Source organism: Pyrus communis, chromosome 16, assembly GCF_963583255.1.
Source record: "Pyrus communis chromosome 16, drPyrComm1.1, whole genome shotgun sequence".
Lineage (NCBI taxonomy): Eukaryota > Viridiplantae > Streptophyta > Magnoliopsida > Rosales > Rosaceae > Pyrus > Pyrus communis.
Window position 1 is genome coordinate 4,731,258 of NC_084818.1, and position 17,652 is coordinate 4,748,909.

The 17,652-nt window shown below is 35.3% G+C and overlaps 2 protein-coding genes across 2 annotated transcripts; both read right to left on the reverse strand.

Annotated features, from left to right (window-relative positions):
- Positions 1–3,201: 3,201 nt before the first annotated feature.
- Positions 3,202–5,195, reverse strand: LOC137720918 (peroxidase P7-like). The gene is made up of 4 exons (XM_068460039.1): positions 4,946–5,195; positions 4,480–4,671; positions 4,193–4,358; positions 3,202–3,855 (listed from the first exon to the last, which is right to left on the reverse strand). The coding sequence occupies exons 1-4, from the start codon at positions 5,153–5,155 to the stop codon at positions 3,464–3,466; spliced, it is 960 nt and encodes a 319-aa protein (XP_068316140.1). The 5' UTR covers positions 5,156–5,195; the 3' UTR covers positions 3,202–3,463.
- Positions 5,196–8,109: 2,914 nt separating this feature from the next.
- LOC137719510 (protein NRT1/ PTR FAMILY 5.1-like) lies at positions 8,110–12,656 on the reverse strand. Its single transcript, XM_068458555.1, has 4 exons — positions 12,478–12,656; positions 12,158–12,375; positions 10,421–10,977; positions 8,110–9,104 (listed from the first exon to the last, which is right to left on the reverse strand). The coding sequence occupies exons 1-4, from the start codon at positions 12,584–12,586 to the stop codon at positions 8,213–8,215; spliced, it is 1,776 nt and encodes a 591-aa protein (XP_068314656.1). The 5' UTR covers positions 12,587–12,656; the 3' UTR covers positions 8,110–8,212.
- Between the last annotated feature and the right edge of the window lie 4,996 nt (positions 12,657–17,652).

A 17,652-nucleotide genomic window follows, 5' to 3' on the forward strand; every position in this document is an offset into this window, starting at 1 on the left:
AAACAAGAACACTACAAAGTTGCCAATGTAACAAAAAAAAAAAAACTTCTTGGGAAGACTTGATTCAATTGAGTTCCTAGAGATGTATTTATAATACCTAATCCTAAAACAAACAGGAAAGCAATGTTAAACCCTAATAAAAAAGGAAATAAACCTCAAATATCCTTACCATAGCCTAAAATACCAAATTGCTAGCTACTCCCATCTTACCATTTGGTTATATAATTTGCTAAACAAAGTTTTTCAAAATTTTCACCTAATCTCACACATTTCATTTTTCTTTATAAGAAAGTTTTATAAGAAAATAAGATTGAAGGCTAATACAAAACAAGAAGGACATTAATTCTAATTGAACAACGAAATCAATTAACCTAAATCTAGAAAGATGAGGAAACTTAGACCCGATTTCTTCCTGAATCTTAATTCAAGAGATTTTTTTAAGTACATCGATATTTTTACACTAGGGGAAGGGGAAGTTCGGCCAAGCCATATAATGGACAACCTAATTTGGTATCGAATTCGTCATCCACAAGATTCGAACCCAAAACCTCTCACTTCCAAGTGAACATAAATACCACCAGACCGTAGTATTGAGTGGCAATATTCAAGAGATACTTAGAAAATAAAATATATCTCATAATTTACTAAGTCTAGAAAATAAAATATATCTCATAATTTAGTAAATCTAGTAATACTTGTTTTTTTATCTTCAGCTAGAGAAACTACTATGAGCCAGTTGAATGACATTTTGCGTGCTGATTTCTTTTCTCCTTGAAGGAAACAGACAAATGAGGAAAATAATATTAGTGTTAAGGGTCGGTATAATTTTATTATCCATGCAGTGCATATCACTGGACCAGATAATAATCCTGAATTTTCCTACTTAATTTGAAACTGTTGGACTCTGCAAACTTGTTTTTTCCATAGGAGATTTAGTAGTATCGACCGCCATCTCAGTATATTTATATTTGCTTCATAATCTATACCTAATATGTTTCTGATCCTTGTAAACAAGTTTCTGATCAAAATATAAGTTCAGAAATCAAATACTTGACCGATGTTTCCATCTCTCTCACAGTAGCACATGTTTGCTCTCAAATCTCGAGGGTGAAACTAAAGCAAATACGAGCTAGCTGTAGCCATGCATTGAGGAATTATCCGAACAAATGTTTAATTATAGTGATAGAACAAAGTAATATAACAAATTAAGCAACCCCACTTGTACAAATGGAAAATTAATTAGACTATACAGTTAACGTACAGCTTGTATTTTATTTTTTAACATGTTGGAGCACCTCCGACGCTGAGTTGTAAACAAAAGTGCACACAAGACTTTGGGAAGTTGAAGAATATTTGCATATCATTATATCTTTTTTAGATTCCCATGGCATTTATGTGGGTTGACAATGGGATTAAATTAAGCAAAATTGTTTAATGTGATGCGACACTAAATTCTTAAAACAATTCAAGAGGTAACACATGTCATAACATCACAACTCCACACAATTACAAACTTATTCTTCAGCCTCTAAGCCTTTAAGGACTGTTACTAGTTGTCTTAAACCCAAAACCCTAGTCACGATGACTAAACCTTGCAAGTCGAAGGACTAAAGGCACCATGAGATAAAAAATCGTACCACCCCGTGATGAACTTGTAATTGTCGACAAAGAAACTCTGCTATGAGTCACCTTCAACAAACGTTGAGCATCCTCCTCATAGTCCTTTGCTAAGCGCACAAACCACAAAAATCATCACCTCATATCATGACCACGATTACAAGTTACAACTATGAAAGGTCTTATCAACAAATCGAGGCCATAACCACAAAGACTCTCATCGACAAAGTGAGGACCACAACTCGAAACAAAGAGAGAAAGAGAGAGAAGAGATCAAGAAGGATTCCTAGAGCAAAGGCAAGACGTTGGTGGCTATAGTTTATCTTTGTGAATCGATATATTTTTTTAATTGTTTAACCAAAGTTGAAACATAGCCCTAAACCCTGCAAAAATAAAAATAAAAATTTGCACATCAATGTTTATAAAATGAACGTGATGGCGCATACAAACCTTTCATTTGGACAATTGCAAAATGTTGTTAATGACAATTTTTTTCCAGATGACATAAGATCATTTAGTTAAAATCATATGCATGTTTGCGCAATTTTAGCAGACCCGTATGTGTAAAGTCAACTAAACAAGAATGTCAATCTCTGAAACCCTTAATTAATTAGGATGATTATAAGTTATAAACAAACTAATGATTGATGGACAACAGTGTTAATATAAAACCTATTCTAGTGGGATGGATGGGTAGTATAATTAGAAATTAAATTGCTTGTGAATTGAATAAACATGCGTAGCTACTAGTATTCCAATACGAGAAAAGGGCAAAAAAGAAAAACCCAACCCATTTGTGGATCCAACCAGATGGCCTAGCCCTAACATTAAAGCACACAAGTGGAGAGCCCATTTCGTTTGACTCTTTTTTTCTATATTTTTCGGAGAAGAAAGACACCTATTCGGGGCTCTTTTTGGATTGCGTATCTGACGGTGGAGAATAGCCTTGGAGCCTTGGACAGGAGCTGGAGTAAAAATTGGTTGAAAGGTGACCAGTAGCACTAGTGGTTCCCATGGTCACAAGGATCAGAGGCAAGGTCAAAATGGTCATGAACAAAGGGGAAGCCATTGATGCTCAATATATTGTTGAAAACGATGGACAAATATGTTGGGATTTATACACACACAGGTCCTCTCCAGCCTCCAGGTGACTTGGGTCTGCAGCTTACCTAACACGTAGAAATCTTTGTTCATGGGTTTGATTATTCTGAGTTTAGTGAAAATAACATTACGGAAAGAAAGATTACAAAACGGGATTTTCTTTGTCAAAAACAGGATTTTAATTGTTACATATTTGATAAAGAAAATCCAAGGCACATAACAAATTTAGAAAATATGGATAAAAAAGTTGGCGGATCTTGTGACGAAATAGTATTAATTTATTGTAAATAATAATATTATAAGAGCGTGATTGTGTGAACTTAAAAGCAGTATCCAATAAGATTTTGGAGATCTTATCCTATGATGATGTACTACTTGGAAGGAAAGCAAAACCTTATCTATGATTATCAATAGAGTGTATATATAACTATTTAGGGAATTTGGTAGATCTTAACAAAGATGAAAATGACACATTCCAAATTTCAAACGAAATTCTTAAATTCTTCCAGAGTAATGCTTCACTTAACACATTTTTCATACTATATTTATACCGCCTCTCTGATAGAGGTAGAATCCACCAACACATGTGAATCCCATCTTTATTAGAGAGATTGTAATGTGGTAAGAGTAGGCCATTAATTGCACCTTCCACACAAAAACCAAATACATACTAACAACAAAATCTCCCCAAAACAATTTTATTCTAAAGCCATAAATGCTATAGTCAAACATAGGGGCTGCTAGCTTAGTTTGTCTTCCTACAATTCTTCCTAATCTCCCCACTGGATCCAGTGAGAGGTTTGATGTCTCCCATCTTGATCATGGCACTCGCAAAGTCAGAACTGAAGGTGTTGTAGCTGTTGCTGTAGGTTCTCACTATCGAATCGGTGGAACCACCATTGAAGAGCTGCTGGTCAGAGTGGAGGAGACCTTTGTTCTGGATTAGGTTTTTGAAGTAGTTGTTGTCGAAAGAAGTAGGGGTTTGAAGATCAAGTGGAGCCAAATTGTTATCTCCTGAGCCAGAGGTTCTTGGACAGTTAGATCGCCTTGTTTGGGCGAAGGAACTGTCCAGATTGGTCTCGTTGTATATGCGAGGTCTGAATGATGTGCACCTTGCTTGCCCAATTGTATGGGATCCTGCTCAATTTTACAAACACCAAATTAGTTGAGAAATGAATATATACTTGACGACTAGTGATAGTGATTTTCACACGTGTTTTTAACTTTTTAGATTCTTCCTATAAGTGCATAAAGAATTACAAAATACTCAGTTTTGAGAGCATACGGCTAAAATAGGAGTGTCAAAGTTGTTACCATACTTGATTATCGAGTGATTGTTGTGGACACCAAAATAGTTATATCAAGACATTAACTCTAGTGACAATTTTTTGGTGTCCAGAAAAACAAAAGTTATGTATGTCTACATGCAGAAATTAGAATCACCGGAGAGAATGTTCATCGGAAAGTAGTATACCGGATAAAGCAACCAAGTCTCTGGTGGAAAGACCAACAGCACTGAATGTAGAGATGAGCTGGTTTAGGTTTCGGGTTGGAGGGGGGATGCTGTTGTTAGCAGCGGCTTGGCTTGCAGTCCTAGCGTCTCTTCTTCCCAACTTAACGTTCCAACTTGGCCCTCCAAGCTGCATTATTCGTTTGTGTCAAATAAGAACGTAGTTAGTTAAATTGGTTAACTTGCAGAAACATGAAATTTAAGATTGATTGAATGTAATAAGTAGGTAATTATAATAAAGACTGACTTACAGTGACAACTGAGTCTCTGGCAGCAATGGCTAATATATCAGCACATGACACCACGCCGGGGCACACGTTTTCCACTGCGGACTTTATGTTGTCAACCACGTCAAATCCCCGTGCAGAATTCCGATTAGGAGCTGCATTTTTCTCTCCTGTAAAGCTCGACGTGTCGTCAAGGAGCAGCGACCCGTCACATCCCTGCAGTTAATTGGCATATCGATGAAAAAACTAGCTAGTTAGGGAAGGTCATTTTACAGTACACATTTAATAACCAATGAATCTGAATATTGTACGTTCAAAAGCATGATATATAATGCTTGTACCTTAAACCTAGACAATTTTGTTGACCTTTTGGCTCATGAGTCACGTTTAAAAAAAATAAATATATATATATATATATATGTATAACTATCACTTTGAAAGCTACTACGTAACTATTTTTATAAAATAAACATTATTTGAATATACATACATTAACAAAACAGTCGTGGAAGTGGAGCCGAAGAAGAGAGGCACCCATTCGGGCCTCTTTTTGTATAGCGGATTGCACGGTGGATTTCACGGTTGAGAAGAGCCTGGGGCAAGAACTAGAGTAGAAATTTGTTGAAAGTTGAGCACTGGTGGTGCTCATGAGCACAAGGAAAACCAAGGTAAAAGTGGCCATGAAAGAAGAGGAAGCCATTGACGCTCAATGCAGTGTATTTTAAGTGAAGTGGAGAATGTAAAGCTAGCTTGTGTTGAAAACAAGGACACTATTGTGGTATTTATATAGGCATTCTCAAGGTGACTTGGGTCGGCAGGTTACCTAACACGTAGAAATTTTTGTGCATGGCTTTTGATTATTCGAAGCTGAAAAAGTAGTAAACAGAACTTTAAAAGCACCGTCATAGGAAAGTGATTTTGACAAAGTAAAGCCCATTAGCAAGAAATGCGGTTTTTCTTTTTGGGGCGGCAGCGATCTGCGAATCAGTAAGTTTAGACACTTCAACTTAGATTAATGCGAGTTGTATGATTATTGATTACCTATATGCATGCCTCTAAAGTTAAGGATGTGTTTGGTAATAATTTCAGCTTTTAATTTTAATTTTCATCTTTCGTAATATAAAAATTGAAAACCAAAATGGGTTGTCAAATAACTTTTTACCAAATATAATATCCCCAATTCACTTGTAGATTTGAGTTTAAGCAAGATGGCTAGAAGTTAGAGCAGTGTGTTTTATCTTTTGTGTTTGAGTTTAAATATTTTCTCTGTATATTAGATAAATCTTAGTGTAATTATTTTATTATTTATAGAAAAAAATATTTATTTTTAGAGGTAACTAGAGCAATAGTCTTCGAACTTCAGCTCAATTGGAACTTTGATTCCTAAACTAAAAATAAGTGAATATTGGTCCCTAAACTTTTTATAATGTGGAGTAATGGTTAGTTTAACTAACTCCGTTAGAACTTCTATTCAAAATAAAGGGTTTAAAGGGACAAAAATGGATTAAGTTCTAACGAAGTTAGTCAAAAGACCATTGCTCCATAATATTATAACAAGTTCATGAACTAATACTCATATATTTTTAGCTTAAGGACCAAAGCTCCAATTGAACCAAAATTCAGAGATCATTGCTTCAAATTTTGTTTTATTTTTTTTTATTTTAATGTTTTGCAATCAAATAAACTATTCGATATTTTCCTACAGGAGATGCATGCTGCTTCATTTTCATTTTTGAAGGAAGATTCCGGATTATCTTTTGCTCTATGCATGGCTGGCTAGACAGAAGCCTTACTTCTATTGGTGTCGAAGCGCATGCACTGATTTGTCAACTTCCCTTTCATTTCGTTTTTAATCTCTCTTCCAGTAACTCATCATAATCGTACTGGTCAAAAGTGTATGGCTAGACTACTTTTGTCTAGAATTTTTTTGATTGACTTCAACGTCTCGCTTCCAAACAGAGTCAAAATTTTATAAATATATGGACCCCAAAACATCTTTTGGCAGGTAAGCTACTACTGAAAATTTGAGCATGAATTGATCCTTTTCATTCGATCTTTTCCGTGTGTTTATACTTTGTACGCGACAGAAACGTATCTTTTTACTTCCCTTTTGTACAAATGGTACTATATTTCTACTTTAGGTTAATTAATTAAGATTGTAGTAAAATAAATCAGAACTTAGATATATAAAGAAGAGGACATATGTTCTACACACACACACATACACACATATATAGATATTTGATTAGTCATTGCTATCATAGAATGAACTAATTTTACTAATTTGACTACTAATTGCACATATTGCACCATTGTCATTCGTAAAATTGAGTACTCAACCGTGTAATAATGTTCGAGCGAATCGGAATTTGAATAAATGACATTGACAATTATTTGGTGAACAAAACTTGATGAATAAAATTTGGTGTGTGTAGGCAGCATTACTCTTTTTTTTTTTTTTTTTTTTATATATATTTTTTTTTATTTTATTTTATAAATTATTGGTATGTCTAGTATACTTCACTTCCATCAATCTACAATCTACAATCTGATATCTAAATCTAATTAGTCAATCATTAGTGTTTAATATGTGCCTCTTTCTTAATATATATACTGCTACCTATGCATACTGCCATACAAACTACGTTGTCAAGCTGGACTATGTTAATTAGTGTCCACATTGAAATATGTTTTACTTTAATTAATGTCGATTATAGATAATTTAATAATGAAAAGTTAACTTATCAATCTAGAACCCATGACATGTGCCACGAACCATGGATTGCAAAAGTTTGAAATTGAACACATGGCATCTTGGATAAATACGTACTCAAAGGATTCTAACTCTACGCGGAGGAATTGGTCTTGGTGGCTTTCAGTAGTGGTTGCTAACTACTACTCTATGTACACCGACGATATGTGAATCGGACTTTTGATGCAAGAATAAACGATTTTTCTTTCTTGATCACACACACTAATCTAATCGCGCTTCATCAAGGTCATAACTTAATTAGTTAATTACTCTTATGATCCTTGACTTTTCTGCATTGTACTTTCTGGTCGTAGAAATTAGCTAGTACTGCAATCATATTAATTTGATTGGAGAGTCGTAGTAGTTTAAGTAATTTTTTGAAGTGATATTTGTTCTTTATGTTACCACAGAGATCACTGAATCTTACTTCTATCAAGGCTCGGGGAATTATTTACCAAACGAAAGAGAGTTGTTTGTCCACTAGCTTATTGTAATTTGACAAAAGTATGTTCATATTATTTCATAATTTTTATAAGTATTATGATTATATAACATTTCAAAATTATTATAAGAGTCAACATATTCACATGCCTCATTTTTATAGAGAAAAACAAACATTTTGTAATTCGAGGAGAATAATAACATTACATGACTATGTTAAAAGTACACTAAAAAAGCTGTTCTATTAGGAAAAAAAAACAAAGCAATTTTTTAACAATTTTATAAAAACAAATTCAAGTGTTATAATTTGAGGAGATCAATAACATTATGTGATTGTGTTTATAGTACCGTAAATGATAACATTGTGTACTAATTTCAATCTAAAGAGATTGTCGTGTTTTGATTCCTCTTCTAGCTAAAGTGAAAAAGAAAAAGGGCCAGGACATCTAATAGAGTTGTGATATAACTGGATTGAAAGTAAAAAAAGTTCACATACATAAAAGTGGATTTATCATAATCCATATTACAACAATAGTCAATATACACCAAACATTTCAACTTTCTTTAGACTTGTAGTCCAAGTGGAGGAGCGGGGATTGCTTGACCCTCCACCATATTAAGTACACAGCCCTCCTCCACTTCCACAGACTCCTTTTTGTAAATATATTTGCAAGATGCCCACAAAAATGCCCCTAAATTGAGAGTAGATATGACCATAAGAAATCCGTAGTGATAATCCAAGTGACAGTCATTCAAGTTATTCGCAATCCAACTTTTACCCCCATTTCTCCCGGTAACTTTATCCACCATAGTTACCAAAAAGCTATTCAAGAAGTTACCAACGCCAATCCCACTTGTGAAAAAAGTTGTCCCAAGACTCTGCATGTCCTCCGGTGACTGGTCATAGAAAAACTCTAACAACCCAATCGCATTGAACACATCAGCTATCCCTAGTAGCACATACTGAGGCAGCAACCAAAAAATGCTCATGGGTACCATTTCTTTAGGCCCGTTGACATGGTGCACTCTAATCACATGCATTCTCTTAACTTCCACAGCATAAGCAACTGCAATGGCTATAACTTGTATCAGAAATCCAATGCCAAGCCTTTGGAGAAGTGTGATTCCCCTAGGGTTTTTAGTTCTAGCACGTACGAGTGGCACAAAGTAACGGTCGTACAGAGGCACGGATAGAAGCATTGATAGGGTCACAAAGCTCCCCAAGGAGGCTGCGGGGATTTGGAAGTGCCCACCTAAACTTCGGTCGAGGGTGGTACCTTGTTTGACAAAAAGAGTGTTGATTTGTGCCCAAATAGTACTAGGAATTAGCGTGACAAGCCATATTATGGCCATTCCTACAACAAGCTTTGTTCCTTCAACCTGAGTCACTGTGCATGGTGGCCTCGTTGAGGCGTCTGTGTTGCCGCCATATTTTATAGCAGCTTTGTCCAAAAACCTATCCAAACAAGAATTCTTTCGATTGATAACATATCATATTAGACTAACAGAAAATTATTATTAGTTTTCTAGATATATCCTTTTTAAATGCTAATGAGAGGAGTATTGAGGTTGTATTCATATACACCTTGTCTGGGTTTGAGACAATTAGTGGTGGGTAATATCCATGTGAATGATGCAATCCATATCAGAAACAACTTGACTGGGAGAGACTGTGACCATTCAAAGAAAGATACTACAAACGTAGTGTTATGAACAGTGCACATGGAAACAATTCATTAGAAGGAATGGTTACAAATGTCACAGAAAGCCCACCGTCGCATTTTCCACAGTAAATTTCCTAGATATGTACATAAAATGGGAGGTCCCCCCTTCACATTTGTTCATTCCACCAAGGCAGAGCTTTAAACTTTAAAGGAGTAAAGGACTACATAATCCATATGAGGCTCTGAATCTAATTGATATGTCCTTAGAATATTCCGCTCCAGATGGAAAAGGTAACTTTTTCCCCAAGCTACTACTACTTTTCACATGTAATTAAAGCAGCAATTTCACATGTATTTAGATTGCATATTGATTATAGTTCCGATGTATCCTTAATTCAAAATAATTAATGTGTATTTTATTTAATGTCTCCCATTAAATATTTAAATTTATTAATATACAAATTTTAATTTATTTTTTGACAAAAAAAAAGTTTTTTTTTAATTTATTAATTTTATTTAATATTCTGCAAACTTGAAAGACTCAATTAATGTACCTAAATGTATGTACCGAAATGTATTATATTGAACTAATGTATTTAAATGTTAGTATCAAAATGTATGTATTGAAATATCTGCACCGAAATGAATTATATTAAATTAATGTACCAAAATATATGCACCTAAATGTATGTACCGAAATGTATTATATTAAATTAATCTACCTAATTGTTTGTACCAAAATGTGTGTACTTAAATGTATGCACCGAAGTGTATTATAATGAATTTAATGTACCTAAATGAAGAAGACAAAATATATCGAAATATATTGTATAACAAAAATTAGTTTATCCAAATGTTTACAACAAAATATATTACGATAAATGAAATGAAAATTATAATTATAATGACATAAAATTACTACATTAAAATTAGAAAGAAAAAGAGAAATAATTAAAAAATGCAAATGTAATTAATAAATGAGGTTATTAATGTATCAAGGGACTAAAATTATATTTCGATCTTACTCATGATTTTAGTTTAAAAGTCATCTTTATCAAGGATTAGAATGAAGTTTTCTATAATAATAATAGTATTAAAAAAAACTTACCTGAAAATCGGGGTGTAATACATCTGGCGTGTACCGCTATTAGTGTAATGTTGCGGCTCAAACTCATGAAGCTGTGATGGATCGGTAGGGAGCTGAAGTTTTCGGTTTTTGTAGGCAGTCAAGGGAATTTGAATGAAATATCTTGCAGGGCTTTTGTTCTTACTAACTTTGCGCCTATATAATGGGGTTCCGAAATAAAAGATGAACAAGGATAACACGAGACCAACTGTGGGGATAGCATACCCTAACCCCCAACCCAAGTTTTCCTGAATATAAACAAGGCCAAGAGTTGCAACTAGGGCACCTAAGAAAGAGCTGAACATCCACCAGTTGAAAAATGAGGCCTTGAGCTGTTTCTCATGGGGGTCAAAATCGTCAAACTGGTCTGCCCCAAAGGTGGATATGTTGGGTTTTGTCCCTCCAGAACCTATGGCTATGGTGTAGAGAGAAATGTAGAAGAATGCAATCTGTGAAGTAGAGGCCTTGTTGCAAACGCCATTGATGCAGCTTGGTTTGAAGCTTTTGAGTGAAACAGCCATTGTCAGAAACATCATTCCCTGTATTCAAATAACTCTACAAATTAATATTGTTTTTATTAAATTGGGATTAGCTGTTGACATGTTGGTTTGTCTTTCTTTAAGCAGTAGATCAGTAGGGACCAAGTTTGGTGTGTCCCTTGATGAATACAAATAATTTCATGTCCTTTTTCTGTCAGTTGTAGTTCATTTTCCATCAACGTTGGAAGCATTAATAAAACAGAATATTATCCCCATATATATTATTTGTATTTTTATCGTCTATATATGGTACTTTAACTTATATGCAGTGGTGAAATTAGGATTTCATGTGTGGGGGCCTTTCACAACATAGGTATTTTGAACTCAAAGTATGAGAGTTTGGAGTAACTTGCATAAACATTGAAAGACCCTAAATTCATTAGAGTTTTTTTTTCTTTTTCTTTTTTTACTTATTCTTTCTTACAAAAAAAAAAAAAAAAACAAAGATTGAGGAACTATGAACTTGAACAAAAAACATAGTACAAACCCCTAGAATCCTGAATATGAGGTAAAGAGTAAGCAAGAATTTTTTTTTAAATATAAGTTAAAGCTAACAAAAAGTTGATAGAACATAGAGGGGAAGTAAAGTATGACCGCAATAAGAGGGATGGAGAGAAATGAGGCCTAACCTAGATCGGAAAAGAGTTTGAATTGAGAATATACTTGAATTTTAAGGATAACAGACTGATATGCATCATCAACATTGGTTAGAATAGCAAGAAAAAAAAAAAGGCAGGATGGGCCATGGACCAATTTGGTCCCTTAGTGGCTCCGCCCATGCATACATGGGGCTAATGCAAATCATTAGCAAGTTGAGAAATTAGATTAGCAATCAAATGAGCCATGCATTAGTTCCACAAGAGAAACGAAGGAATCTGATTGGCCTTAATAAAATATGGTCAAGAAATTAAGATGGCGCGGTCTTCTTAACAAACCCTAAAGCATGTGGAACAGTCACCATCTTACCTTAACCATGGCCAAGAAATAAAATTATTGAAGCATAATATAAAATCTTGAAATGTTTTAGATCAAAAGAAACTTTTTTATTTAATTACAAGCCACGACTCTAATCTACAAATTACTAAAGGGATGAGGAGACTCGAATTTGGAACTTGCTTAAGACTCTAACTTCTGGATTAACCAACCACAGTGCAGAATAAACTTTCTTAAAGTAATTTACCATGACGTAAATGAGGGAGGAGACAGTGAAAGTCCAGAAACGACCCAAGTAAGAGTCAGCTATGTAAGCCCCTAGAACCGGTGTCATCCATACTGCTCCAGACCAATTATTGACATTCCTGACTGAAGAAACTGTGTCTTCATGAAGTTGGGTGGTCAAGTAATTCACCAAATTTGAAGCTATTCCATAGAAGGCCATCCTCTCAAATGCTTCATATCCTGAAAGATTATACTTAACAAATTTATTTGAGGTTTGGAAAGGAAAAAAATAATTATTATATTCTTCTATAAATTAAGTATGAAATTGTTATGATAAATTACCAATAAGAAAAGAACAAGCTTTCCATTTACCAGTCTCGGAGGCCAGCACAGGGCGGCCCCAGAGATCGACCGTGCCGTCTCGGGTGTAACCAGCAGCTTTGGCTTCCATCACACAGTTTGATGAGAGTGATGATTGAAGGAAGAACCATATGATATAAGAGCTTAGCTTAGATAGCCAAAAATAGCTGGAAACACTATATTATACAAGAAGGGAAAGTGGTAAATCTTATTTATAGCCCTAAAAGGAGTAATGTAATTGTAATGCCACGTCATCATTCTAGTGGTCCGTGCTTGAAGTAGTGTATAAATTTCCTATATAGTAATGTAGTTATGGAATACCGATCGAAATCAATATGGCTTGTTTTCCGAGAGAGACTTGTAACTAAGAGTATTTATCTTTGCACTTAAGATCTTAAGTTCGGTTCTCTTTCCCTCACTATAGCTTCTACATAAAAAAAAATGTTGGAGAAAATGCGAAACACATTGTACTTGTCGAGAATGAGTCACACGTTGATGGGACGAGGGACCTTGCATAAGCTTATAAGTAAATTGGGTTACTCCCTATATTGCCAATTGGTTTTATGGTGAAACCTCAACTTTCTTCATGGTACTAGAGCAAGTTGTCTCACGTGTGAAGCTAAAAGACCACGCGCGCTCTATGTCACCCCATTGTGTTGTTCCTGTGTGGTCACCCCATTATGTTGTCCACATGTGGTCACCCAATTGTATTGTTCACGTGTAAGGTTTGAAAATTCACCACACGTGAGAGAACGTGTTAAGAATGATTGTCAATTGATTTTATGGTGGAATCTCAACTTTCTTAAGTACTCACCAAGAAAATTAACAAGTTGGTGCCTTATCCTTAGTTTAAGTCTAATTTTCAATTAAACTATGCCCACCACCTCTTTGATATTTTTTTGATGTGGTCCTAATATGTATCCTTAATTCTTATTCAGGAATTGTGCATATTCACTAATGAAAAAATGGAAATATTAATTAATCAAGATCTTAATCATCATACGCATATCGAATGCATTTCTTCTGATGGAACAAACATTGTTGCTTTCGACGAATGATTGAGATCATGACTTAAATTCCGAGAATCCTAGACAGGCAGAAAACATATATAGCCATTTTTCTAGTGGTGCAAGCCTTTTGCTGATGTAAATTCTTGACAATGTATATGTGTATGATGATTTTATCTAGCATGTTATGTCATGTATTTGTGCGATGATTTTAGGTTGAACTACGATTCGTATGTTTTCTTTTTTTAATCAAAATCCGACATTGAGTGCTGAGTTGAAAACAGATTATCCTAATCAATTTAATTATAACCAAACGCCCTGACTTCAACGACTCATATTTCTAAGTTAGAATTTAGATGTCGATACCGATCCTTTTGGAATCTTGATGATAAGAAATGAGAGAAAAATATTCTAGCATCGCCTTTGAGGTCAATGCAAAATGATAATGGAGCACTATGTACTATATATGCACGCTTTAATTAATAATAAAAAATAATTCATGAGCTCGTTTGATAATTATTTTATTTTAGATTTTGTTTTTATTATTAAAAATAAAAAAATTAAATAAATAAAAGCCGTTTTTTTAGTTTTCAAAATTTAGCTTGATTTTAGTTTTTAATTTTCAATTGAAAACATTTATTAAACAAATTTTCAATTAAAAAAAATAAACACTAAAAACTCAAAAAACAAAAATTAAAATGATTATCAAACAACAATGACCATTTGCAAATTGATATTGCCAATTTACCTATCCAAATAACACCCCGGACAAATGAGGTTTTACTCAAGCACTGTCCAACCCAAATCCAAATTTTTGTTTTGCCTGTCCTACACTCTATTGCATATGCTGTTAGACGAAGTCAACATTCAGTTAATATTCACGTAACTTGAGGAGTTTTGGTGTGCTTGGAAATCTCATCCCGTTGGTCTTCCATGTTTGTAGGACTTATTTTCAAATGTCTTTTGTACTCAAACTGTTTGTGATCTGTTTGTAATCTTTTCATCTTTTTGTTTGTAATTTTCAAATTCAAAGTTCCATGTAATTTGGGTTTTCAAACCCACGATGTAATCTTGAAGTTATTATAAATACATGCAACCTTCAGTTGTTTAGGTATGCAACTGAAGTGAAAAACCTGAGTTCCTAAGTTTTACATGGTTTCTAGAGCATTTTTTGTCTAACGACAGCGATCCTAGACCTGTTCTTTTTCCATCCCTTTTCATCCTCCATGACTACTGTAGTGTACATTAAGCTTGATAGGACCAACTACCCACTGTGGTTGGCACAGATTCTTCCCATCCTAAAGAGTAGGGATTTAATGGGATATGTTGATGGCTCTCTAGTGTGTCCTCCTAAGCACCTACCTGGAGTTACCATTGTGAATCATACGTATACTGCCTGGGTGCAACATGACCAAATGATCCTTAGTTGGATCAATGGATCTTTGATTGCTTCTGTTTTGTCTGTGGTGGCAAGCAAACAGACTGCTCGAGCTACCTGGAAAGTTCTTGAGCAAAGGTATGCGTCTTCTTTACAGAATCGCATTTTGTTTTTAAGAAATGAATTATTGCAGACCAAAAAAAGTGATCTATCTGTGGCGGATTACCTTGATCGCATGAATGCAATAGCTGAAAATCTTACCCAAGTTGGGTAACCCGTGAATGATGATGAACTAGTTCAGATTGTGTTCAACAATCTGGGGCCGACGTTTGAGATGACTGTTAGTGTTGCTCAAGCTCGTGACACACCTATTACTTATCCCACCCTTGAGGTATTACTGTTGACTACGGAACGCAGAATGGCGAAGCAAAATCCTTATGTGGTTGAGAATGTTCTTGTTAATGCCTTCATTGCTACAAGAGGCTACGATGGTGGACGAACTCGTGGCTTTGGAAAAGGTGGATTTCCACCAAACCATGGTGCAGCCTTTAACCAACGAGGTTCTAACCCTCGTAACAACATCAACCAGCGTAATACATCAGGTAATATAGAAAAATTTGTTCCAAATGGTGATAGGATTGTGTGTCAAATTTATGGCAAATCTAGGCACCCCCCACTTTATTACTACCAAATGATGAATGGTGCATATGAAGGCAGAATTCCTACCAAGCGTCTCTTAATAATGGCGTCATCCTCTCCTAGCACTCTCAACAAGCAACCAAATAGAACATGGGTGCAAATGCACATATTACTCCAGAAATCCAAAACTTGGGCAATCCAAAGGAATACAGTGGTAATGATGGTGTAAGAGGTGTAGGTAACGATTATGGCATCCCTATATCTCACTATGGTTCTAATCAATTATATACTAATGCTTGCTCATTTCACTTAAATAACATTCTTCATTGTCCCACTGCCTCCACAAATATTATTTTTGCACATAGGTTACTTTAGATAACCATTGCTACCTACTCATATTTCCACATTTTTGCCTTGTTAAGGTCCTTAAGAGTCGGAAGACGCTTTTTCGAGGGAGATGTGAGAATGGGTTATACCTATTTCCAAGTGGCAGTGGACAAGTCAAATATCCATTTTCAGCCTTTATGGGAATTAGAGTCTTGGTTCAAAAGTGGCATGCTCGACTTAGTCATCCTGCCAACTCAACAATAAAGTTTTTAATTTCAAATAAGATGGTAACAATTCTTGGTACTTCAAATGTAACCTTTTGTGAATCGTGTCCTTTAGGAAAGAGTACTAGGTTACCTTTTGTAAAAATGGCGAAGTGTATGTATGTAGAAAGAATCGATTTCCAACTGGTTAATTATGAAAATATTACAGCCCTAATATATAAACTAGCACTGGCCTTCACAAGGCAAGTTTACAAGACATAACCTAATCAAGACCCTACAATCAAGCTTCATAGTCAACGTGCTATACAAGGCAAACAACCCTAGAATGAACCAAAGAATATTTACAATTAATACAAGGATTTCAACACTCCCCTTCAAGTTGGAGCATGAATGTTTTGAATGCCCAACTTGCTGAGAAGAGAATGAAACATTGCCTTTCCTAGTGCTTTTGTAAATATGTCGGCCAACTGATGTTTTGAAGGTGTGAACCTTGTTGCAATCATTCCTGAATGTAATTTTTCTCGGACCAAGTGACAATCTAATTCGATATGTTTAGTTCGCTCATGGAAAACTGGATAAGCTGCAATGTGTAGAACTGCCTTATTGTCACAGTAAACATGAGCTGGAGCTGCATGGGAGACCTGTAAATCTTGTAACAGATAACGAAGCCATGTAAGTTCACAAGTGATTGCAGCCATTGATCTATATTCTGCCTCTGCAGACGATCGTGAAACCGTATGTTGTTTTTTAGTCTTCCAGGAGATAAATGATTTCCCCAAAAACACATAATAACCTGTCACAGACCTTCTAGTCGTTAGACATGATGCCCATGAAGCATCACAGTAACCACTCAATTGTAATGCATCTGTAGATGGAAAAAATAGACCTTGTCCTGGAGTCCCTTTGAGGTATTTCAAGACTCGCATAACAGCTTCAAGATGAGGCTTGCGTGGTTGGTTCATGAACTGGCTAAGATTTTGGACAGAAAATGTGATATCTGGCCTTGTTATGGTGAGGTAAATGAGTCGTCCCACGATCCTTCTATATCTGGTTGGATCCTTCAATAATTCACCATCCGTTGGCCTTAACTTCAAGTCTTGTTCCATGGGAAAATCCACTGGACATGCCCCTAATAGTCCAACATCGTCCAGTATGTCCAAAACATATTTCCTTTGTGAGATAGAAATGCCTTGCTGTGAACGAGCCACTTCAATCCCAAGAAAATATTTGAGAGGTCTGAGGTCCTTAATACGAAACTGATGATGAAGAAATTGTTTTTAAACGTTGAATGGCCTCATGGTTGTTCCCTGTAATGATCATGTCATCAACATAGATAAGAACCACTGTAATGGAATGCGCAGTAGTGCAGGTGAACAATGAATAGTCTACAGTTGATTGTTTGAACCCCACGAGTTGAATGGCTTGAGAAAACTTTGAAAACCATTGACGGGAAGCCTGCTTCAAGCCATAGAGGGATTTATGGAGTCGACAAACCAAGTTCTCCCCCTGTCGACGAAGTCCAGGAGGTGGAGACATGAAAACTTCTTCGTCCAAATCACCATGGAGAAAAGCATTCTGGACA

Coding starts and splice junctions, on each gene's coding strand:
- LOC137719510 (XM_068458555.1), bottom strand. CDS start 12,586: ATGGAAGCCAAAGCTGCTGGTTACACCCGAGACGGCACGGTCGATCTC. Junction 10,978..12,157: donor CCTCCCTCATTTACGTCATG/GTAAATTACTTT, acceptor ATTTGAATACAG/GGAATGATGTTTCTGACAAT. Junction 9,105..10,420: donor TATTACACCCCGATTTTCAG/GTAAGTTTTTTT, acceptor TTGTTTGGATAG/GTTTTTGGACAAAGCTGCTA.
- LOC137720918 (XM_068460039.1), bottom strand. CDS start 5,155: ATGGCTTCCTCTTCTTTCATGGCCACTTTTACCTTGGTTTTCCTTGTG. Junction 4,359..4,479: donor CCAGAGACTCAGTTGTCACT/GTAAGTCAGTCT, acceptor CGAATAATGCAG/CTTGGAGGGCCAAGTTGGAA. Junction 3,856..4,192: donor AGACTTGGTTGCTTTATCCG/GTATACTACTTT, acceptor AAAATTGAGCAG/GATCCCATACAATTGGGCAA.